General features: G+C 35.7%; 1 protein-coding gene across 1 annotated transcript; it reads right to left on the bottom strand.

Moving 5' to 3' along the window:
- Nucleotides 1–1,400: 1,400 nt before the first annotated feature.
- Gm21650 (predicted gene, 21650) lies at nt 1,401–26,011 on the bottom strand. Its single transcript, XM_017318720.1, has 7 exons — nt 25,894–26,011; nt 20,495–20,561; nt 19,798–19,832; nt 4,779–4,896; nt 3,917–4,016; nt 1,790–1,888; nt 1,401–1,430 (listed from the first exon to the last, which is right to left on the bottom strand). The coding sequence occupies exons 1-7, from the start codon at nt 26,009–26,011 to the stop codon at nt 1,401–1,403; spliced, it is 567 nt and encodes a 188-aa protein (XP_017174209.1).

Here is a 26,011-nt window from a genome sequence, read left to right as displayed (position 1 = left end):
TCAGGTATTATGTGTGTGGGGAACATAACTGAAGTGCTGAGGAAAAGCAAAAAGAATGGAAACAGGCAACTTTTTGAGGTAGGAGGTGAGAAAACCCTCGGTTATATCAGAGACCTGGGAGGTGAGAGACCCTAAGGACTCAAAGGGAGGGACCTTAGAAGAAATGCCCTACAGTGGGGAGAGGGAACTTGTAGAGTCCTCCTCCAGTGGAGGGACAGGACATCAAGTGGAAAGATTGAGTTACCATCCCACAGTAAAAAGCTCTAACCCAGAATTGTTCCTGTCTGAAAGAACTGCAAGGAAAAAACATGGAGAAAAGCCTAAAGAAAAGGAGATCCAGTGACAAGACCAAATTGTGATAAAGCTCAAGGAGAGGCATCAAGGCCTGACACTATTACTGATGCTATTCTGTGCTCACAAAAAATGGGCTTATCATGACTGCTCTCTGAAAGACCAAACCAGCAGGTGAAAGAGTCAGATGCTCAAATTTATATGCAACAAATAGACAGAAGCTGGGAACCCCTGTGGATGAATTGGGGAAAAGCTGGAAGAAGCTGAGGAAGAGGTCTACCCGGTAGGAGGACCAACAATCTCAAATAACCTGGACCTCCCAGGATGTCTCAGACACTGAGCCAGCAACCAGGCTTCATACACCAGATGATATAAAGCCACCAACACATATACAGAAAAGGACTGCCAGGTCTGGACTCAGTCAGATGAGGTCCATCTAATCCTCAAGGGACTTCAGGCCCCAGGGAGCAGGGAGGTCTGGTGGAGAGGGGACAGGATGGTGGTGTCATACTCTTGGAGATGGGGATTGTGGGCTTGGGGCCCTGGGAGCATGGGGGCATATAGGCAGGAGATATGGGGTGTGGAACAGTAAGAGGGGGAACTAGGAGAAGAATAAAATCTCGACTTTAAAAAAAGTATAAGAATAAATTTTAAATAATTCAACTATATTAGTGTGTGGAATTTCAGTCCACGGGACTATATACCATTCACATATTCATTTAGATTTCCTTTGGAAGTTAATATAAAGATGCACTTATACTTAAACAAGAAAATGATTAAAGATATTTAAAAATAAAGAAGTTCTATTTTAACTCTAAAGGTATAACTGCTAGTTAACTTTGTAATCACATCACTGGGATTAACTTCCTTCTCAGAATCATCAGAATAACAAGGATTAAAGAAACTTTAAAACTCTGTTTCATAGGAAACAAAAAAGTTAGAGATTTTTTTATTTGTTTTATATATATACCAGCAAGTGAAAATTTTTCATGCTTCATTTTTCTGAAGATGGGAAAGTAGAAGAGAACTTCAGATTATTCTCCATGATGGCTCTTTCAAACATAGACATTTTTTTTTCTCAGTTCACCATCTACACCAAAAAGCATATCTTAGTACTTGGTCCCCAAGTTCATCAAAACCTAAAACAGAAAAGTACCTCTTATTAAATAAATTCCCAAGGATACAAATATGAAAGATTCTGTGCAGATGATGTATAGGGTAAAGGTTAAGGTCAGGATTAGGATTAGGGTTAGTGTTAGGGTTATGTTTAATAAAGCAGGATAATTATAGTGTTATTAAAGTATGAGGTACATCTGAGGTCAAATTCCCATTTTATCATTTCATAACTTTAATAATTCATACAAAGCCATTAGGATTTTATGGATAATAGCAGTCATTTCAGTAAGAAATAATTCAAAATAATAAGTAGTTAAAACTTTATGATTATTAAAACATATTTAGATTCCTAAGGTCATTTTATGGACCATGTGCAACATACCTCCATGGACTTCTCATGCATTTCTTTAACTGCTTCCAGGGTCTGGTTCTGACTACATTTGGACAGTTTCAATGCTTGTTGTTCTTTTTGACAACTATTCTACAAATGTAAAAGGAAAACCTTAGTATAACAATTCTGTTTATTTTTGTTGTTACTGCCATGCAACATGCATGTTAGTCTAACAATAAAACACTAAATGTATATCTAATACTAAAACATTTATGTGAGCAAAAATAATTCTATATGAAAGTTAAAAGGAATAGTTTTCCAACTGATTTAAAATTTTAACAACTATTTTGACTAAATATATATATATATATTTACAATAATATGAAATAACATTATGCTACCAATTGTGGGGTAGGAATTTTTTTTTAATGTGAAAGAGTTTTTCATAATGCACAGACTGGCCTTAGCCTCCCAAGTTCTTATGTTTATAGGCATGCACCATGTATACATGAACTCGGTAAAATCCTAGTCTTGGAAGCTTAGATTGGTTTTCTGTAGATTCCAATCTCAAGCAACACATAGAAGTAGTAACATAAAGTTCTCATTGTATTCTTTAGGGTTGCGCACAACCATGATAATTTGCATTTAAAAAAAAATTAAGACAAGCCCTTTACACCTTTTCACCTTGGGCTACTACAATCCTGTTTTGCCCTTTATTCACTGTGATCAATTTTTTACCTCACATTTGCACTCAAATCATCATAATTAAGTAAAATTACCTCTAATTTGCAATGCTTATCTTTAAAAAAAGTGCACCTGCATACATTTGGAGACAAAGGGTTAATATTGGGTGTCATCTTTGATTTCACAGTACTGTTTCAGAGACAGAATCTCACTAAACCTAGAGCTCATCATTTATGCTACACCTGGTGGCTACAAAGATCTGGAGATCTTCTTTTCTCTGAACTAAATCTGAGATTGGTTGTTTTAAAATGCTCACAACCACACCAACTTTTTTTTGTTGTTGTGGTGGTGGTTTGTTTTTAGTGTTGCTAGTTTGTTGTTGTTTATTTTGTTGTTGTTGGTGGTGGTGTGGGCATTCATCCCAATGCAGGGAATATAAGCTGGGGTCTCCATGCCTACACGGGAGAAAGATTACCAATTAAACCATCTTCCAGCCCTGTAAATCAATCTTATTGGGCCCACATGCAGCATATGACACATTTAGGGATCTTTTCTTCTTTAAAACTTTCCTTCACTCATGGTAGTTTTCTTTCTACCAGTGGTTCTCTTCCTTTACTGGCTCCCTCTCACCAGCTGCCATATGCAGAATTACAAATCTTGAAGTACCCTGCTGTTCTGTCTTTAGACTCCTTATTTACAGGGATGATCACTTTCCCTTGAAATGTCATCCAGAGTCCAATGTTTAAAAACTGTCTTCAATTGGAGTATTTATTATTTATCTTTAGTTCCTATCTCTTTCCAGAACTGACTCATAATGGCAGGTTCCTCAATGCCTTCTGAGGCAAGAATGAATTTGCTGTTCCTTTCAAATTGAATACTTTCCAAACTATTAACCAGTAAATAAAATAAAATGGTTAATATGATTATCGTTGTCTCAGATCTTACTTGGAAACCAGGTGATGACTCTACAGGTAGAGTAATGGAGACGTGATCTAAAATTGTTTGCTGATATTCTTCCACAGGAAAATTCTTCCAGGGCTGTTGAGATTGTTTGTTTCCATCCTCTGTTATTACTAAATCTTTACTAAATTTAGGACTGTAAGAACTGATTTACCAAATTGAGTTGGTTTTTTAATATAAACAACAGAGTCCAGGTGAAACCAATAAATAAGCTTTCTCTCTTCTTTGAACTCTGATATATTGTGTTTTTTTTTGTTTTTTTTTTTTTTTTGTAGTCACTGGTAATCATCTCTTGATCTTTCTGCAAATGTCTGCCTCTTGAAAACTTATGATCTGGTATACCATAAAATGCCTAGTCGTTTTCATTGATATAGTATGCAATCAATAGTTTATATCTCAGTAAGACTAGAACAGAAGCAAGGATAGATAGATAATGGAACTTAATTTAGTTTCATATGCTCAACTCAAGGCTAGTTGTTCCATTCCTACTTAGTAATACTAGGTTAAATATTAAGTTTTTTTTATGGTACCAACCACTGATTTTTCTTTTTCTTCATTGAATTTCTGTACATCCATATCAGACTTCTGAAATGTAGTTATATACTGCTCACAAAATTTGTTGTTGATGTTCTTCCTGTAAAGCACAGTAACAAAAGCAGGCACATTTCATACCAATATGAAAAAGAACACTCAGAACAAATTCAATTGAACATTTCATACTATAAAAAGAAAAATAGCAGTATAAAATATCTAATGGGAAATCATTATAGATTTTTCCCCTAACATATTATCAGAGAGGTTTTCATTTACGTTTTAGCTTTTCAAAATTAAAGAAATATAAACACACACAACACACACGTAACACACACACACACACACACACACACACACACACACATATATATATATATATACATGTACAAAATTTAATTATATTTCAATGTGGTTTTTTTTCATTATTTTCTACCAAATATAAGTTCTAATTTATTTTTCATACATTGCCTTAGTAAAGACAGTGCAAAACATGTCAAATAAAATATACAAATTGTCTGCATATGTAATTGTAGTTGTTCCTTTTGAATATTGTTAAACATAATAATCCATAAATTACATTCCTAAGACTATGTGCAAGACTTCTGTATTTCCACAATGAATGTAAATTAAAATTTAAATCTCATTAACATTGACTTAAAGCAGAAAATAAAATTTTCATAGATTTCTATGAATTAGATTTAGTTTGCTTGAAGGCATGTTGTTATAGGGTTAACTGTTTAGACAAAATCAAAGCCACACATTTTTACTAAAGAATCAGACATGATATAATTTTTTTTAAACTGCAGCCACATATAATTTTTAAAATGATACACATTTGACCCTACAAATATAACAACTCTACCTCTCTCGTTCGTTCGTTTTGCAAAATCTTTCTAATTTCTGGTTGCTGCATTTGAAAGATTCTTTGACATAAGTTTCCATCCATTTTCTCTTTATGTGAAGCGTCTTATAAATGTCATCTATATTAAAAATAAAGAGTCATTTTGAAGAAAAATTAGATGATTCCATGTATTCAAGTAAAAATAGATATAGATAAATTTCATTCAATAATGCTATGGAAACTTAAAATTAAATGATAGATATCACAAACATGCTTCATACTTTAGAATACTTAGGGTTTGGTATGTTCAGATGAAGGATGTTCAACCTGTAAAGTCTACAGAAATGTTCCACAACATAGAAAAAAACAGTCCATGTATTTTGGATAAGAAATATCTAATCTTATCTGAATTTTAATTTCTGTAAGGAAAATAATTTTGAGCTTCAAGAACAGTTTTCAAAAGAACAAATGCACAAAAAAAAAGGATCAAAAGTATACTTAATTCTTCATAGGGAAACACTTTTAATAAAGGCTAATTCTTTTCCAAATCTAAAAAAGATGATGCAACTGAAAGAACAAACTTGACTGTAGAACTGTTAGACCCATTGTTTAAAATATTCAATTAAAATAAGAGGGCAACCGGTCATATTGGTTCCCATGTTAATCCTAGTATTCTGGAGGAAAAGGCAGAGAGATATTTGTGTGTTCCAGGTTAACCTGGTCAACATACTGAGTTCCAGGACAGTCAGAGCTACAAATGAGACCCTGTCAGAATCAAACCTGCGTTTGATTCCTAGCACCTACATAATGTGCACAAATATCTCCAACTCCAGTTCCAGGGGATGTGATGCCCTGTTCTAAATTCTGCATGCACCAGGTACATATGTATATGACTCACAGACATACTTATAGGCAAAATACCTATATAAATAAAAATAGATAAAAATGTTAAAATCTATGTTTAAAACAATGATCTCCAAGTTTTTTTTTAATCAAAATAAAATTATTTCTAAAGTGAATTGGTAATTATATTTCAGAACATATCCTTTAAAAAAACACTTGAAGAAAATTATGGTAGGAACTTTTGATCAGTAACTGCTGCAGTTCATGAAAATTGTAATGCTTCAGAAAATGTTTAGTACCTTTCTAGCATGCACAGTTAGCTTTCAGTAACTAGGATGAAGCTATATTTCGGTGTACATGTTTAATATTCTCACCATACATAGTACTAGACAAAATCAGATTATTAAATGATTATTCTGCCTCCTCTAAATAGAGCAAATCCTTCAGTTGAAAAAAAAATAATTTGGTAAAATGGGTAACTTGAAAGAAGCAAAATATTATTTTTTAAAAATATAATATTGTTTCATGGGGGTAGAGATATGGCTCAGCAGTTAAGAGTACTTCCTGTTCTTTGCAAAGGACATAGGTTTGGTGTCTAGCACTCATATGGTGGCTCACAACTATCTGACTCCAGTTCCACGTATCTGAAATAATCAACTGATATCTGAACAACAGGTACACATGTGGTGCACATATATAACTGTAAGCAAAACACTAATACACATAAATAAGTCCAAAAATAGGTATTAGGAGCATTGTTTAGTAAGCCATGTAAAGATGTTTTTTTTTTGTGTGTATGATCCTAGTATTGGAAGCTTAAGCAGGAGATTTCCAGTGTAAAGACTGCATAGGTTAAATAGGAAAATGCAGGCCAGCCTGAACTACATAATGACACCATATCTCAAAGACAAGTTACTGTCTTCTGAGAAAGCTCACTTAGCATTCAGTTACATATAATTTAAAACAGATACTTTAGAATCTGATTATCATTCTCTCATTGTTTAGTAAGTTGTCTTCCACTTACAGTTACATAATTCATTTCATAAAAAGAAAAAAAAAACAATGAAGGGATTGGAGAGATGATTCAGCAGTTAAGAGCACTGGTTCCCTTCCAGCTTTCTGAGATTGGAGTACCAAAACCCACAAGGTGGCTCACTACCTATAACTTCAGTTTCAGGGGATTCAAGGCCTTCATCTGGCTTCCTCAGGTACAAGACACACTAGTTGTGCACATACACACGTGAAAGAAAAAAAAAAAAAAACAATAACCATAACATAAAATTTAAAAATAAGTTATAAGGGTTACATTAAAGAATTCAGTTTTGCACTGTGCCATATAAAGAAGGAAGCACAGAAGACTCCTAGAAAAGAAACTGACTTAATATAAAATTAGCACTGGATCAATGAAAATATGTTTCATGTACAGAATTTTGTATACATATCACTTAGCTATGAGTACATGGAACTGTGAAATTGTTTACATCTATTTTTTTTCCTTTTAAAATTCCTTCAAAGCTGTTACAAAAAAAGCCTCAGTAGTCAAGAGGGCCTACTGTGAAAAGAGGAGGTTCACAAAGTACTTTTTTTTTGTTTTTTAAGGTAAGTAATGTTACTTCATGCTTATCAAAGGATAATTCATCAAAGATGAACTCACAATTCTGAATATCTATGCTCCAAATACAAGGGCAACCAAATTCATAAAGAAATTTTACTAGAACTCAAAGTACATATTGTACCCCATATAATAATAGTGAGAAACTTCAACACCCCACTCTGAGCAACGCAGAGGTCCTGGAAAAAAAAGAAATGAAAAAGAGACACTGTGAAACTAATGAGAAGTTATGAAACAATCGGATTCATCAGATACATATATATGTATCTGTCACACACACACAGACACACACATCCAAACATGCACACATATATTGAAGCAAATTCACACACAGTTCTCACTAGATGAAGAGAAATTATTTGAAAAAAAATCAACAAACCTTCATGATAATAGTCTTGGATAGATTAAGAATTTTAAGCACATACCTAAATATAGAAGCAAACCAGAAGCCAACATCAAATTAAATGGAAAGAAACTTGATGCAATTCCACTAAAATAAGACAAGACAGGACTAGACAAGGCTTCTTACTTTTTCCCTACCAATTCACTATAGTACTACAAGTTCTAGACAGAGCAACTAGAAAACAAAAATTGGTCAAAGGAATAAAAATTGGAAAGGAATAAATCAAAATATCACTATTAGCAGATAATAAAATAGTATACTTAAGTGACCACAAAAATTCCATCAGAGAACCCATAAACCTGAAAAACAACTTCAGCAAAGTGGCTAGATATACAATTAACTCAAACAAAACAGTACCTTTCTTCTACTCAAAAGATAAACAGGCTGAAAGGCAATTATGGAAACAACACCTTTCAAAAGTCACAAATTATAGTTCCTTGATGTGACTCAAACCAAGCAGGTGAAAGATTTCTATGACAAGAACTTCAAGTCTCTGAAGAAAGAAACTGAAAAATCTCAGAAGATGGAAAGGTCTCCCATGGTCATAGATTAAGTTAGTAAAAATGGCTGTCTTCCCAAAAGCAATCTACAGATTCCATGCACTCTCCATCAAAATTGAAACTCAATTCTTCGTAGAGACAGAAAGAGCAATATGCAAAACCATTCGGAATATCAAAACTCCAGAATATCCCAAAACTATTCTCAACAATAAAAGAACTTCAGGGGGAATCATCCCTGACCTTAAGCTGTATTATGCAGAAATAGTGATACAAAAATGTATGGTAATGGTACAGAGACAATGCCTTCATGAAATGGAGAGATCTAAAATATATCATCCTGTGTGATCTCAAAGGAAAAAAAAACATGGTATGCACTCACTGATAAGTGGATATTACCCTAAAAGCTCAGAATACCCAAAATGTAATTCACAGACCACATGAAGCTGAAGAAGAAGGAAGACAAAAGTGTAGGTGTTTCAGTCCTTCTTAGAATGGGGAACATAATATTCCTGATAGGAAATGTGGAGATCAGGGCAGAGACTTAAGGAATGACCATCCAGATTCTGTCCAACCTTTGGATCCATCCCATATACAGAAACCAGGCACAGTCACTATTGTGGATACCAACAAGTGCTTGCTGATAGGAGCATAATATGACTGTCTCCTGAGAGGCTCTGCCAGGGCTTGGCAAGAACAGAGGCTGATGCTCACAGCCAACAATCAGACTGATCATGGGGTCCCCAGGGGAGCAGTTAGAGGAAGAACTGAAGGAGCTGAAGGGGTTTGCAACCTTACAGGAAGAACAACAATATGAACCGAGCAGACAGACCAGAGCACTCAGGGACTAAGCCACCAAACAAAGAGGGGCACCCATGACTCTAGCGGCATATAGAGCAGAGGATGGTATTGTCAGACATCAGTGGGAGGAGAGGTCCTTGGTCCTGTGAAAGCTCCATGCCCCAGTGTAGGCAAATGCCAGGGTAGGGAGGTGGAGTATGTGGGTGAGGGAACAGGCTCATAGAAACAAAGCAAGTGTCAAATGGAATAGGGATTTCCTGGGATTAAACCAGGAAATGGCTGATATTTGAAATGTAAATAAATACATACACACTCACACACACACACACACACACACACACACACACACACACACACACACACACACACACACAGATGGCTTTAACTGTGTCTTCAGGTGGGTTTACATCTAATCACAGGATGATCTAAATTTTTCCCATTCCTGCTAGTTTTTTGATAAATTAGAGTAAATGTGTCTGCATCTCAATCTCCAAATAAAATCATAGTTGCTCTTATCACAACCAAGCTCCTCAACCTTTTTCATCACAATACAAATCTAAGACAAATCTTAAATATAAAATTCTTCCTGGCTGGACAAATATTTTACTGCTACAGCAAGAAGCTCTGGTTTCAATCTTCAGGAATGAAAAATAAAAACCCCCAAAATTTAGATATAAAAAATAAAGAAGGCATGATTCCTCAGGCCCCATTACATTTCTGAGGCTGAGGACTTCAGGTACAAGGCCAGTCCAGGCTGCAATTGAGGTTTCAGACAATCCTGAGATATAGAGCTAGAGGTTACTTTCCTAAACCAAAACAACAAATAAATAAAGACAGCCTGGTCTGAATTATGTCTGAATTCCCAGCACTTCTGAGGCTGAGAGAAGCCTCTAGTATTTGAGGCAGTTTGGAACCTATATATAGAAATTTCGGCAATGTGGCATTTTCACAACACGTTAAAATGTAGACTGGTCTTCAGTTTCTTTTTAATAAATTCCTGGTGGGAAGCAGTTGCACAGAAGAGGGTTTTGTCTGTTTCATCCACTAAGTGAAGTCCAGTTTACTCACACCTCACATCCCCAGTCCCCAAGAATACTTTCAGGGTCTCCATTTCCTTGGCCTTCCTGATTTCTGCTAGGAGCTAGTCTGTTCAAACTCTTGCACTTAGAGTGAAGTTCTCAGTTTTTCTCAGCAGAGGCCTAAGTGGGAAAGGTCGATTGTGAACCTGGAAGTAGCAACTTCCTGAGTCCAGTGAGGGTCACCTAATCTCATTACTCCTGAAGAAACACCTCCAAAACTCCACCTTCATCCCCACCCAGACCCCTAGCTGAACCAGGATTAACCAACAGACAATTGACTACCTCCACTGAGACTTCATCCTACCATGATTCCTCAAGAATTTTGCTTCCTCAAGAACTCTTTGTAGCCACCATACTGGGTAACAGGGTTTGAACAGCAGGAAAATAATCTCAGCCAAGCCCATTGCTGATTGGCTGTGTTTGCACATGAGTACTAAGGGTAAGAGAGGCTCTTTCAGTCATCTGTGATTAAAGCTTCAAAAAGCGGGTAGTATTTTAACTTCCACTACTACCCAGAGGCTTTCCATTTTCTAAGTTTGCAATACTAACTTGAAAGTTAAAATAAAATGAACTCCAAAGACGACTCTCCTACTTTGTTTCAGATGAAGGGACTGTTCTATGTAACTCTACATTGTTTTTTGGTTTGTTTGTTTGTTTTGTTTTTTTGTTTCTTTTTTTTTTTTGGTTTTTTTTTTAAACTAAAGTGTTTTTGCATGTTTGTATTTATATAACATGTATGACTAGTTCCCCTAGAAACTAGAATAGGATGCCAAAATCCCTGGATCTAGAATTAAAAATGATTTTGAGAATTATGTGGGTTCTAGGAACTAAACCTTGGTTCTGTACAAAAGCAACAAGTGTTCTTAATTTCTAAGCCATCTTTCCATTCCTATCCTGTGTGTGTTTTAAGGTGTGCTGGACCATTTCTCACGATAGATGTTTAATTTTACTATATAATGGAGAGTATAAAAAATGACTTTGTTAATGTTGTCTATTTCCAGAAACAGAAAAACAAACAAACAAACAAACAAAACAGCAACAAAAAAACATAATTTTAATGGATTGTGTAAATCATAAATAGTTTCAGGATAAAAATGGAGTGTATACATTTCAGTATATGGGTGCATAAGGAGGCCAGATATAGACATCTGTTTTATTCTCAATTATATTCCAAATTTCTTTTTCATTTTCAGTTTTTTTTTTTCAAGTCAGGGTTTATCTGTATAGCTCTGGTTAACCAGGAACTCACCCTGTATACCAGGGTGGCATCAAAATCAAAAATCTCCCTGCCTCTGCCTCCCAACGTCTGGGATTAAGGCATGTGCCACCACTGACTGACCCAACTTAAAACTTGAGATAGGTTCTCTCTGAATATGCAGCTAACCAATGCCACTACCTCGGCTAGCCAGCAAGCTGTCTCCACCTACTCAGCACTGGTTGGCAGCCTGCATTTTAGAAGTGGATTCTAGGCCCCCACTTTTATTTTCAAGAAAAACATTTTACTAAAACAGCCATCTCTCTAGCCACTCTTCAAGGTTTGTTCTGTTGCTATAGACACTGCAATTTTTTGTTTGTTTGTTTTTTGTTTGTTTGGTTTCTTTTTCTATTTCTCTAATCATGCCTAAGTTTAGGCTCCAAAAATGCTTAGTGGTGGTTTTGCTTGTTTCCTTACAACAGCAAATTGGTTTTCTTGCTCACTTTACAATTTGCAGCTAATTTGGCACACTGGACGAACTGACATTTCATTTACTAGTCTTATTGCTGTGTTTTGTTTCTCTGGTGCTTTTTTTTTTTTTTTTTTTTTTTTTTTTTAATTTGCTGGGTTTGTTTTTTTTTGCTGGTTTTTTGTTTTTGTTTTTGTTTTCACCACTGAAGATGAAATTTATAACTTTTAATGGTGCTTTACCACTGAGCTACATCTTTAGTTAATCTTTAGTTTTGAATGTTGGATGAGAAGTTATCTGTGTGTATTTTTTAACGAAAACTATAATTTCTGTGAAGCCTACAATTATCCCCCTATGCTATAGGTTCTATAGAGATCTGTTTCCCTCGTTTGGCCTCTTCAAGAAACAGGGAAATATTTCTAAAACACATACCTCCAGATTTATCCAACATACTGCCTACTTCATGTCTGTGAAGACAGAACAATAAAAAATTAAAGCAAGAAATATAGTAGACTGGTAGGCCATTTTTTTTACCACACACAAAACTTTACACAGAACCTTCTTTAATTTTTTATAATAAATATATAATGTTTGGTTTGGAACAAATGTCATATGCATATAAAATATATGGTGGACTACCAACTTGAACTTGGATTATTTACTTTTAACAATTCATACGTTTACACCCCACAAGGAGTTTATTCATAACTCTCCCACAATTGCCAAGACCCTTTTTTCCCCCAGATAGTCCCCTACTTATTTTTATGATGTTTCTCCTTTTCTTTGAGTGTGTCAAAGATCACATGCAGGTGGTCCTATTGTATGAGTTCCTATGTGTTTGTGATCACAAAGTCTAAAGGATCCCAAGCTGGGCTTGAACTTAACATATATCAGCATCTGACATTGAAATGCTGATCTTCCTGAATCTAGTTTTCCAGTGAAGGTAACACAAACACTACTTTTGAAGTACTCTATTGAACTGGCAAAAAAAAAAAAAAAAGAAAGAAAAAAAAAAAAGAGAAAAAAAGAAAAAGAATTGAAAATATTACCCCATGTCTTCAACTCCTTTTACTTGAGGCGATATATTTTCATCTTTACCAATTGCTGGATTATTTACTGTATTGACAATAGAAAATGTAAACATTTGAAAGTATGCAATATTAGTAATAGTTAATAAAGTACTATCAATTTGAATTTCTTTGGAAAAACTGCCCATTTTGAGTTTTTGAAACAGATTTTAAAAATTAAGTAAAATTAAGTACATCCAGGAAATCTAGGACACAAGGAGAAGAAAAAACATAAGGATAACAGGTGTATATGAGAAGTAAGATTTCCAAATTATAGGGCCAGTGAATATCTTCAACAAAACTATAAAAGAAACCTTTCCTAACCTAATGAAAGAGATGTCCATGAACATACAAGAAGCATGCAGAACTCCAAATAGTTTGGACCAGAAAAACAACAACAAAAACAAAAATCCCTGCCATCATATATTAATCAAAGCACCAAATGAACAAAACAAAGAAAGAATATTAAAAGCAGTAAGGTAAAATGGTCAAGTAACATATACAGGAATTCCTATCAGAATTACACCTAACTTCTCCCCAGAGACTATGAAAGCCATAAGATCCACGGTAGATATCATACAGACACTAAGAGAGCAGAAATAAGAGCCAAAGCTATAATATGCAGTAAAACTATTTTACCATAGATTGAGAAAACAAGGTATTCCGTGAAAAAACAATATTTACACAATACCTTTGAACAAACCAAACCCTTCAAGGGATAATAAAGGGAAAACTCCAATATAAGGAGGGAAATCACATGCTAGCAAAAGCAAGATATTAATCTTGAAGTAAACCTAAAAGAAGATAGCTACATGAACAAAATTCCAACAAAAATAACAGGAAGAAACAAAGACTTTGTCTTAGTATCTCTTAATATCACCATATTCTATTCACCAATTAGAAAGAAATAGACAAACAGACTGGATGTGTAAGCAAGACCCAGCATACCAGAAACAAACCTCAGGGACAAAGACAGACATTTCCTCACAGTAAAAGGCTGGAAAACAATTTTCTAAGCAAATGTTCCAAAGAAACAAATTTGGAGTAGCCATTCTAATATCAAATAAATTTGACTTTCAACCCAATGTTATCAAAAAAGACAAGGAGTGACACTTCATATTCATCAAAGTTAAAATTTACCAAGATGAATTTTCAATTCTAAACATTTATAGTCCAAATGCAATGGCATCCATATTCATATAAGAAACTTTAGTACAGCTCAAAATGCACATTGCACCACACACAATAATAGCAGAAGACTTCAACAACCCTCCTCATCAATGGAAAGATCCTGGAAAGAAAAATTTAAAAAAAGACACAGTTAAACTAACAGAAGTTATGAAACAAATACATTAGTTGATATCTATAGAACATTTTATTCTAGAACAAAAATTGTCCATTCTGCTCAGCACCTCATGACGCCTTCTCCAAAATTAACAATATAATCAGTCACAAAACATGCCTCAACAGATATAAAAATATCCAAATAATCTCATACATCCTATCTAATCACCAAGGACTAAGGCTGATCTGAAATAATAATATAAATAATTGAAAACCCATGTACACGTAGAAGGTGAACAAAAATCCAGTCAGTGATAAATCAGGTAGGGAAGAAATAAAAAAAAAATAAATGTAAGACTTTTTAGAGTTTAAAAAAAAATGAAGTTACTACATACTGAAAGTTGTGGAACACAACTAAAGCAGTGTTAAAGGGAATCTCATAGCTCTGAATGCCTCTAAATAGAAACTGGAGAGAAGATACAGTAGTAGGTTGACAGCACACCTAAAACCCCTTGAATAACAGGAAGGAAATTCACCCAAGAGGAGTTGAAGGCAGGAACTAATCACACTCAGGGCTGAAATCAAACAAGTGGAAACAAAGGAACTATAACATAAAATCAAACAAACTAGGAGCTGGACCTTTGAGAAAGTCAACAAGATAGATAAAACATAAGCCAGACTAATTACAGGGCACAGGGAAAATATCAACATTAACAAAACCAGTAATGAAAAGGGAGACATAACAACAGATACTTAGTAAATCCAAAAAAATCATCAGATCCTACTATATAAGCCTGTAACTTAGCAAAAGTGGAAAATCTGGATGAATTGGACAATTATCTAGACAGATGTCAGGTACTAAATTTCAATCAGGTTGAGATAAACCCTGTAAACTCTCCCATAATCCCCAAAGAAATAGAAGCAGTCATTAAGAGCTCCCCCCTCAAAAAAAAAAAAAAAAAGCCCCGTATCTGATGGGTTTAGTACAGATTTCTATCAGGCTTTCAATGAAACACCAATACCAACAATCTTCAATCTATTATGCAAAAACAAAAGAAAATGAACACTACTTAATTTGTTCTATGAAGCCACATTTACTCTTATACCCAAACCATACAAAAACCCAATGAAGACAGGATACTTTAGACCAATTTAACTAAATAAATATTGATGCAAAAATACTCAATAACATCCTGTTAAACACAATCCAAGAACACATCAAAATGATCATCCTTCATGATCAAGCGGCTTCATCCCAGGGATACAGGAATGGTTCAATATATGGGAATCCATCAATGTAATCCAATATGTAAAGAATCTCAAGGAAAAAAAACACAGTATTATCTCATTAGACGCTGAGGAATCATTTAAAAAAAATCAACACACCTTCATGATGAAGTCTTGGATAGATTCAGAAAGCAAGGCCCATAACTAAACATAGTAGCAAACCAGGATCCAACATCAAAATAAATGGAGAGAAACTCGATGCAATCCCACTAATATATGACAAGGCTTCCCACTCTCTCCCTACCTATTCACTATAGTACTAGAAGTTCTAGCCAGATTAAATAGACAACAAAAAGAGGTCAAAAAGTTAAAAATTGGAAAAGAACAAATGAAAATATCACTATTAATAGGTAATAAGATAGTATATTTAGTGACCCCAAAAAATCCTCTAAAGAACCCTTAAGCCTGAGAAACAACTTTAGCAAAGTGATTGGATATACAATTAACTCAAATAGATCAGTAGCCTTCCTCTACTCAAAGGATAAACAGGCTGAAAAGGAAGTTATGGAAGCAACACTCTTCACAATAGTCTCATATTTTAATACCTTGGTGTGACACGAAAAAAGCAAGTCAAAGTTCTGTAGGACAAGAACTTCATGTCTCTGAAGATAGAATTGAAATTCTCAGAAGATGGAAAGATCTCCCATGGCCATAGATTGGTGTCCCAAATAATTTAGTAAAAATGTCTATCTTGCCATAAGTAAGCTCTGATTCCATGCCCTCTCCATCAATATTCAAACTTAATTCTTTATAAAGATAGAAAGAGCAATATGCAAAATCATTTGGAATAACGAAAATCCAGGATATTGTAAAACTATTCACAACAATAAAAGAACTTCAGGGGGAATCATCCCTGACCTCAAGCTGTATTATAGAGAAATAGTGATAAAAATGTATAGTGACCATAAAGAAAAAATGACTTCAGGAAGTTCACACGCAAACGGATATGTCTAAAGTATATCATCCTGTATGAGGTAACACAATCCCAAAGGAAAAAATATGGTATGCACTCACTGATAAGTGGATATTATCCTAAAAGTTCAGAATACCCAAAATGTAATTCACAGACCACATAAACCTTAAGAAGGAAGAAAAAAGTGTGCATGTTTCCGTCCTTCTCAGAATGGGGAACAAAATACTACTGGGAGGAAATATGGAGACAAAGTGCAGGGCAGAGACTGAAGGAACTACCATTCAGAATCTGCCCCACCTGTGGATCCATCCCGTATATAAACACCAGACCCTGTCACTATTGTGGATACCAACAAATGATTGCTGAAAGGAGCCTAATAATGCTGTGTCCTTAGGGGCTCTGCCAGAGGTTGGCAAAAACAGAGGCTCATGCTCACAGCCAACAATCAGACTGATTATGGGGTCCACAGTGGAGGAGTTAGAGGAAGGACTGAAGGAGCTGAAGGGGTTTGTAATCTTACAGGAAGAACAATAATATGAACCAAGCAGACCGCCCCCCTCCCCCCAGAGCACTCAGGGACGAAGCCAGCAAACAAAGAGGGGGACCATGGCTCCAGCTAAATACATAGCAGAGGATGTCCTTGTCAAACATCAGTGAGAGGAGAGGTCCTTGGTCATGTGAAGTTTGGTGTCCCAGTGTAGGCAAATACCAGAGCAGGGACATGGGTGTTGGTGGGTGGGGGAACATGCTCATAGAAGCAGAGGGAGGGTGGAATGGTAAAGGGAATTTCTGGGGTGAAACCAGGAAATGACTAATATTTGAAATGTAAATAAACACACACACACACACACACACACACACACACACACACACCTAATATGATGGCTTTAACTGTGACTTCAAGTGGGTTTACATGCAATCACAGGATGATCTAAATTTTGGTCCCATTGTTGCTAGGGTTTTGATAAATTAGAGTAAATGTGTTTGCATCTCAATCTCCAAATGAAATCATGGTTGCTTTTATCATAGCCAAGCTCCTCAATTTTTTTCATCATAATACAAATCTAAAGCAGATCTAAAATATAAAGTTTTTCTGGCTGGAAAAATATTTTACTGCTACAGCAAGAAGCTCTGGTTTCAATCTTCAACAAGGAAAAAAGGAATAAAAAACAAACAAACAAACAAACAAACAAAAAAAAATTTAAATATAAAAAATAAAGAACACATATTTCCTCAGGCCCAGGTACATTTGTAAGGCTGGGGACTTCAGTTTCAAGGCCAGTCAAAGCTGCAGGTGAGGTTTCAGACAATCCTGAGATATAGAGTTAGAGCTTACTGTCCTAAACCAAAACAACAAATAAATAACAACAACCTGGCCTGAATTATGTCTGAAGTCCCAGCACTTCTGAGGCTGAGAGGAGCCTCTGTATTTTGAGGCAATTGGAGCCTATACATAGAAATTTCGGGAATCTGCCCTTTTAACAACAGGTAGAGGTAAATGAAGACTGGTTTTCAGTTCGTTTTTAATGAATTCCTGGCAGGCAGCAGCAGCTAAAAGAAGGTTTTAGTCTGTTGGCTCCACTAACTGACTTCCAATTTACTCACTCCTCACCTCCCCAAGCCCCAAGAAGACTTCCAGGGTCTCCAATTCCCTGGCCTTCCTGCTTTCTGTTAGAAGATAATTCTGTTCAAACCCCTGCCCTTAGCGAAGTTCTCTGTTTTTCTCAGCAGAGAACTAAGTGGGAAAAGTTGATTGTGAGCCTGGAAGCAGTACCTTCCTGAGTCCAGTGAGGGTCACCTCCTCTCCTTACTCCTAAAGTAACACCTCCACCCCTCCACCTTCTTCCCCACACAGGCCCCCAGCTCAAACAGTATTAATCATCTTTCAACAGACAATTGACTACCTCTACTGAGACTTCTCCCTACCATGCTTCCTCAAGAACCTTGCTTCCACAAGAACTCGGCTTGATGACTACCACAAAGCATACTGGGTAACAGGGTTTGGATAGCGGGAAAACAATCTCAGCCAAGGCCCTTGCTGATTGGCAGTGTTTGCACATGTGTACTAAGGGTGAGAAAGGCTCAATCAGTCGTCTGTCATTGAAGAGCAAAAAGGAGGTAGTATTTTAGCTGCCACTACTACCCAGAGGCTTTCCATTTTCCAAGTTTACAATACTAACTTGAAAGCTAAAATAAAACGGATCCCAAACAAGACTCTCCTACTTTGTTTCAGATGAAGGTGCTGTTGTTTGTAATTTTCAATTGTTTTATTTATTTAAGTAATTTGTTTTTGCATGTTTGTGTTTATAAACATGCATGTGTGGTGCACATAGAAACTAGAAGAGAATTCCAAAACCCATGGATATAGAATTAAAAATGGTTTTGAGCCATTGTGTGGGTCCTAGGAACTAAAACTTGGTTCTGTCCAAGAACAACAAGTGCTCTTAATTTCTAAGCCATCTTTCCATCCCTGACTTTGTGTCTTTTAAGGTGTGCTGATCATTTTTCTTGAAAGATGTTTATTTGTACTATACAGTGGAGATTACAAAATTATAACACTTTCTTAATATTGACAATTTGCTCATAGAGAAAAAACAAAAAGACAAAAACCATCATTTTAATGGATTGTGTAAATCAGATAAAGAGTATTGTAAAAAACTGATGCATATACATTCCAGTATAAGTATGCATAAGAGGGCGACAAATAGACATTTGCTGCATTCTCAATCACATTCCAACTTCCTTTTTTTTTTTTTTTTTTTTTTTTTCAAGGCAGGGTTGTAGTCCTGGACCTCACCCTGGTTACCAACTGCTGGGATTATGGCATGAACCACCTCTGACTACCCAAATTTAAAACATGAGACAGATTCTCTCTGAATCTGCAGCTCACCAATGCCACTAGCCTGGCTAGCCAGCAAGCTGTCTCCAACTACTTTTCACTGGGTTGCAGCCTGCATTTTTAAAGCCGATTTAAGACCCCCTCCTTAATTTATATACTTTCAAATAAAGCACGTTACCAAAACAGCCATCTCTCTAGCCCCTCTGAGAGGTTTGTTCTCTTGTGGTAGCCACTGTATATTTTTTTTTTCTTCTCTAATCATGCCTAAGTTTAGGCTCCTAAAATGCTTATTGCTGGTTTTGCTTGTTTCCTTACAAGAGCAAACTGGGTTTCTTGCTCATTTTACAATTTGCAGTTAATTTGGCAAACTGGACAACCTAAAATTTCATTTGCAAGACTTATAACTGTGTTTTGCTTGTTTGGTAGGATTTTTGTTAATTTGGTGCATTTGTTGGTTTGTTTGGGGTTTTTATTGTTATTGTTTTGTTTTGTTTCTTTGTTTGTTTTTGTTTGTTTATTTTTGCCACTGAAGATGAAACTCATCACTTTTAAATGGTGATTTACCACTGAGCTACATCTTCAGCTAATCTTGCATTCTGAATGTTTGCTGAGAAGTTATCTCATATGTGTTTTAAAGGAAACTACAATTACTGTGAACCCAAAATTATCCCCTTTTGCTATACAGTCTAGAAATCTGATGCCCTCTTCTGACCTCTTTAAAAAACAGGCAAATACCTCCAAAAACACATACCTTCAGATTTATCCAACATACTGTCTACTTCATCTCTGTGAAGAAAGGAAAATAAAAAATTAATGCAAGAAATATAGTGGACTGGTAGGCATTTTTCTTACCCACACAAAACTTTAAAAAGAACTTTCTTTTAATTATTTATAATAAATATATAATGTTTGGTTAAGAACAAATGTCATATATATATATATATACACATATATATATACATATATATATATGTATATGTATATATATATATATGTATATATATACATATGTATATGTATGTATATATATATATGTGTATGTATATATATATATATATGTATATATTACATGGTGGAGTATCAAAGTGATCTTGTATCCTTTACTTTTACCAATTCATACATTTACACCCACAGTAGTTTATTCATTACTCTCCCACTCTTGCTGAGACCCTTCTTCTTGCCAGATGGTCCCCCTCTTATTTTCATGATTTTTCTCCTTTTCTTTGTGTGTATATCTTGGAAGATCTCAGGCAGGTGGTCATATTATACTAGTTGCTATGTGTTTGTTATCACAAGGTCTGAAGGACCTCAAGCTGGGCTTGAACTCAACATATAGCAGTGTCTGATTTGTATTGCTATCTTCCTGAATCTACTTCTCCAGTGAAGGTAATACAAACACTACTTATGAAGTAATCTATTGAGCTGGCAAAAAATATTGAAAATGTTACCCCATATCTTCATCTGCTTCTGCTTGAGGCGATATATTCTCATTTTTATCAAATGCTGGGCTCTTTACTGTATTAACAATAGAAAACAGAAACATTTGAAAGGATTCTATATAAGTAATAGTTAATAAAGTACTATCGATTTGAATTTATCTGGAAAAACTCTCCATGTAAATTTTTGGAAGAGATTTTAGAAAGGAAATATTTACACCGAGAAAATCCAGGACACAAGGAGATGACAAAACTTAAGGGTAATAGGTATCAATGACAAGTAAGTTTTTCAAATTTAGGGACAGTGAATATATTCAACAAAATTATAGAAGAAAACTTCCCTAACCTAAAGAAAGAGTTGCCTATGAATATACAAGTAGCCTACAAAACTCCAAATAGTTTGGACCACAAGAGAAATTTCTTCCATCATATAGAAATCAAAACTCCAAATGCATAATAAAAAAAAAAGAAAAGAAAAAGAAGAATATTAAAAGCACTAAGGGAAAATGGTCAAGTGACTTATAAAGGAAATCCTATCAAAACTATACCTAACTTATCCCCAGAGATTATGAAAGCCATAATATCCAGGGCAGATGTCATACAGACCCTAAGGGAAAAGAAATGCCAGACAAGGCTACTAGACGCATCAAAAAATTTTACAATAGATTGAGAAAACAAGGTATTCTGTGAAAAAAACGATATCTACACAATATGCTCGAACAAATCCAGCCCATCAAGTGGATAATAATGGGAAAACTCCAATATAAGGAGGGAAATTACACTCTAGAAAAACCAAGAAATTGATCTTGAAGCAAACCTAAAGAAGAAAGCTACATGAATCACATTCCAACTCTAACAACAAAAATAACAGGAAGCAACAACTACTTTTCCTTAATATCTCATAATATCAGCGGACACAATTCACCAATAAAAAGACATAGAATAACAGACAGGATGTGTAAGCAAGACCAAGCATACTAGAAACAAATCTCAGGGACAAATACAGATATTACCTTAGAGTAAAAGGCTGGAAAACAATTATCCAAGGAAATGTTACAAAGAAACAAGTTGGAGTAGCCATTCTAATATCAAATAAATTCGACTTTCAACCCAAAGTTATCAAAAAAAAAAAAAAGAGGAGGGACACTTCATATTCATCAATGTTAAAATTTGCCAAAATGAATTCCCAATTCTGAACATTTATACGCCAAATGCAATGTCATCCACACTCATAAAAGAAACTTTAGTAAAGCTCAAAAACACACATGAATAGAGCATTAAAAGAAACCTTGACTAAATTGGTTTTAGAGACCTGCAGAAAAGATTATGCAGCTCTTTTTCCCTTCACCTTGTTCTGAGTATGGAACACCACAGGGAAATTTAAACTTACACCATTCGAACTCCTCAACTGGGGACCCCCCCCCCTTTAACAGAAGCAGGTGGAATGTTTGACCCTCATGTTTCTTTTTCAGAACTCCCACTAGCTCACTTGAAGGACCTACAACTGGTCAGAAAAGATGCCTTGGAAATGTTGAAACACAATAAAAAACTTAAACAAAAACAAAAAAAAACAAAAAACATACGAACCAGAAACCATCTTGGTGCCACATAAATTTCAAACAGGAGTACCTGTCCTGGTCTGGTGCCACCATTCTGGCAAACTTGAACTCAGATCAAAAGGACTTTCCCTGATGATTCTCACAAGCCCTGCTGCCACACCTCCAGCATGTGCCCAGTTCTGGCATCCAGCCTGCCATGGCCCACTGGCCTGGCACTGCTCACACACAGTGGGCACTGCACAGGAACCTCCCTCCCTCCCTCCTCCCAATGGCAAGAGGCTCTTTTGTCTCATTCAATGGGCTTCTGAGGTTCTCAATCTTACATATCCTAAAGCTGTGACCTCATGTTGGCTTTGTTTGGCAGCTGGGCCAGAGGTTTAATTTTCTAACTTATAAGATCAGAACTATGTACTAGAAGGAGTGGGAAATGTGAGACCACAACTTAGAGCGTTTCTCCCTGGAAGGTAAAGCACCTGGACATTCTCCAAGATTGTTTTCCCTGATTTATAAAAATACAGCCAGAAAGAGACTCTATGTTCTCTACAGCCACCAAAAATCCTTTTGGTTTCTGAGCCTTACAGCTAGAGATTCAAAATTGGAGTTTTGACAAGGACATCTGGGCAGAGAAGAACACTCCTCCCATCTCTTCCCAACTCCTCCAAACTCTCCTCCCAACTCATCCCAATTCCTCAGCTAGCTAATAAAAACCTTCTTCTGTCACATCTCAGAGTCATACGCCCCTGCCCTGCACAGTGGAAGGAGTTTGTCCTTAGCTAGCTGATAATAAAACCTCTTGCAGTTTGCATCAGGTGTGGATTTCTCTCAAGTCATTGGGGTGCTGGCCAGCTCATCCCGGGACTTTACTGGACTTGAGAGGAGGTCCATCTTCGGGGTCTTACACATGGAGACCTAATACCAAAACTCTTCAAACTATTATGCAAAATCAAAAGAGAAGGAACACTATTGAATTTTTCTATGAAGCCAGATTACAATTATATTCAAACCATACAAAAACACAATGAAGAAAGGAAACTTCAGACCATTTTCCCTTATGAATTTCGAAGCAAAAATACTCAATAAAATCACTGCAAACCAAATAAAAGAATACATCAAAACGATCATCCATCATGGTCAAGTAGACTTCATCCCTGTAATGCAGGGATGGTTTAATATATGGAAATTTGTCAACTTAATCCACTATAGAAACAAACTCAAAGACGAAACCAACATGATCACCTCATTAGATGCTGAGAAAGCATTTGACAAAACACAACACCCATTCATAATAAAAGTCCAGGAAAGGTCAGGAATTCAAGGCCCATATCTAAACATAAAAAAAAAAAATACAATAGACAGCAAACGAGTAGGAAACATTAAACTAAATGAAACAATCTCATTAAAATCAGGGACTAGACAAGGCTGCCCACTTTCTTCATACCTATTGAATATAGTAGTTGAAGTCCTAACCAGAGCAATTAGACAACAAAAGGAAAACAAATGAATACAAATTGGAAAGGAAGAAGTCAAAATATCACTATTTCCAGAATATATGATAGCATGTATCAGTGACCCAAAAATGCACCAGAGAAATCGTAACCATATATATGACTTCAGTGCAGTAGGTGAATATAAAATTAACTCAAACATATCAGTGGCCTTTCTCTACTCAAAGGAAAAAGAGGATGAGAAAGAAATTTGGGAAAACTCACCCTTCACAATACTCACAAATAATATAAAATAGCTTGGTGTGACTCTAACTTAGAAAGTGAAAGATATATATGATAAAAACTTCATGTCTCTGAAGAAAGAAATGAAACAAGATCTCAGAACATGGAAAGAACTCCCATGCTCATGGATTGGAAGGATTAATATAGTAAAAATGGCTGTTCTGCCAAAAGTAGTTTATAGATTCAATATAATCCCCATCAAAATTCCAACTCAATTCTTTACTGAGTTAGAAAGGGCAATTTACAAATTCTCCTGGAATTTGAAAAAAACAAACAAGCAACAACAACAACAACAACAAAAAACCAACAACAACAACAACAACAACAAACAAAAACCTGGTATAGGAAAAACTATTCCCAACAATAAAAGAACCTCTTGTGGAATCACCATGCCTGACCTCAAAGTGCACTACAAAGCAATTGTGATAAACACTACATGGTACAGGTATAGTGGTAGACAGGTAGATAAATGAAATAGAACTGAAGTCAGAGAAATAAACCTTTAGTCACTTGATCTTTGACAAAGGAGCTAAAACCATCTAGTGGAAAGGAGACAGCATTTTCAACAAATGGTGTTGGTTCAATTGGCAGTTCGCATGTAGGAGAATGTAAATTGATCTATTCTCATCCCCTGTGCAATGCTCAAGTCTAAGTCGATCAAGGGACTGCACATAAAACCAGAGACACTGAAACTTATAGAGGAGAAAGTGGGGAATAGCCTGGAATACATGGGCAAAGGGGGGATATTCTTGAAAAAAAATACTACCAATGTCTTGTGCTATAAGATTAAAAATGGACAAATGGGACCTCATAAACTGATAAGGTTATACCCAGAAGTTCAAACTTGTAATAAGGAAACATGCTTCACTTTGTCCATAGCAGCCTTTTGTATAATAACAAGAAGCTGAAATGAACCCAGATGACTCTCTTTAGAGGAATGTATATAGAAAATATGGCACATTTACTTAATGAATTACTACACAGCTATTAAAAACATTGAATTCATGAAATTTTTATACAAATGGATGGATCTGGATGATATCTTCCTAAGAGAGTTAACCCAATCACAAAAAACACACATGATATTCACACATTTATGAGTGGATATTATCCCTGAAGCTCAGAATAACCAAGGTAAAATGTGCAAAACCCATGAAACTGAAGAAGGAAGACCAAAGTGTGGATATGCCGTTCCTTCTTAGAATGGGGAACCAAATTATCATGGAGGGAGTTACAGAGACAAAGATTGGAGCTGAGAATAAAAGAATACAGAGACTGCCTCACTTGGGGATCCATCCCATATACAACCACCAAATCTACTGAAGATGCCAACAAGGGATTGGGTGCAGGAGAATGATATAGTTGTCTCCTGAGAGGATCTGCTAATGCCTGACAAATAAAAAAGTGGATGTTCACAGACATCCTTTGGACTTAGCACAGGGTCCCCAATTATGGAGCTGGAGAAAATACCTAAGGAGCTTAAGGAGTTTGCAGGCCCATAGAAGAAAAAACAACATGAACTAACAAGTACCCCACAATTCCATGGGATTAAACCACCAATCAATGAAAACAAATAATGGGATATATGATTCCAGCTTCTTATGTAGCAGAGGATGGACTAGTCAGGCATCAATGGGAGGAGAGACACTTGTTCCTGTAAAGATCCTATGCCCCAGTATGGGGGAATACCTGGGTTAGGAATTGGTAGATGATGTGTTGGGGAGATGGGGGAGAGGGGAGAGGACAGGAGATTTTTTGGAGTGGAAACTAGAAACGGGGATAATATTTGAAATGTAAATAAGGAAAAGTTATAATAGAAAAAGAAAGGAAATAATTTATTTGCAAGTTTTATGAAATAAATTCATGTTTGGCAAACATATTATACGAACAATGTTCATGTCTTTTCTTGAGGCGAAATCAAGAAAGTTCTTCTCTCTCAACATATGCTGATATAGTTCCAAGAGTAGGTTTATGTGCTGCAAAACCTTGTATATAGGAATAGAGAGATATAGGTAAAATTAGAAATGAAGTATATGTAAACTCTTAACAAAGACTTCTTCCATTTCAGGTGACTAGGTAAAGTCTAATGAACTGCAGGACACAATTAATACTGGAAATGCGATACCTTCCGAAAGAGCCTCCTCTGAAACTTTTATGTCATCGTCCTCATCATCAAAGTCCAAAAGTAATAAGTAACCTTCCTTTGGTATCACCTTCAATTTCTTAAGAGCCATTCTTCTCAT

The sequence above is a fragment of the Mus musculus genome, chromosome Y (assembly GCF_000001635.26).
Source record: "Mus musculus strain C57BL/6J chromosome Y, GRCm38.p6 C57BL/6J".
NCBI lineage: Eukaryota > Metazoa > Chordata > Mammalia > Rodentia > Muridae > Mus > Mus musculus.
The sequence above is the reverse complement of the archived record's forward strand: the minus strand, read 5'-3'. Positions and strand labels throughout refer to the sequence as shown.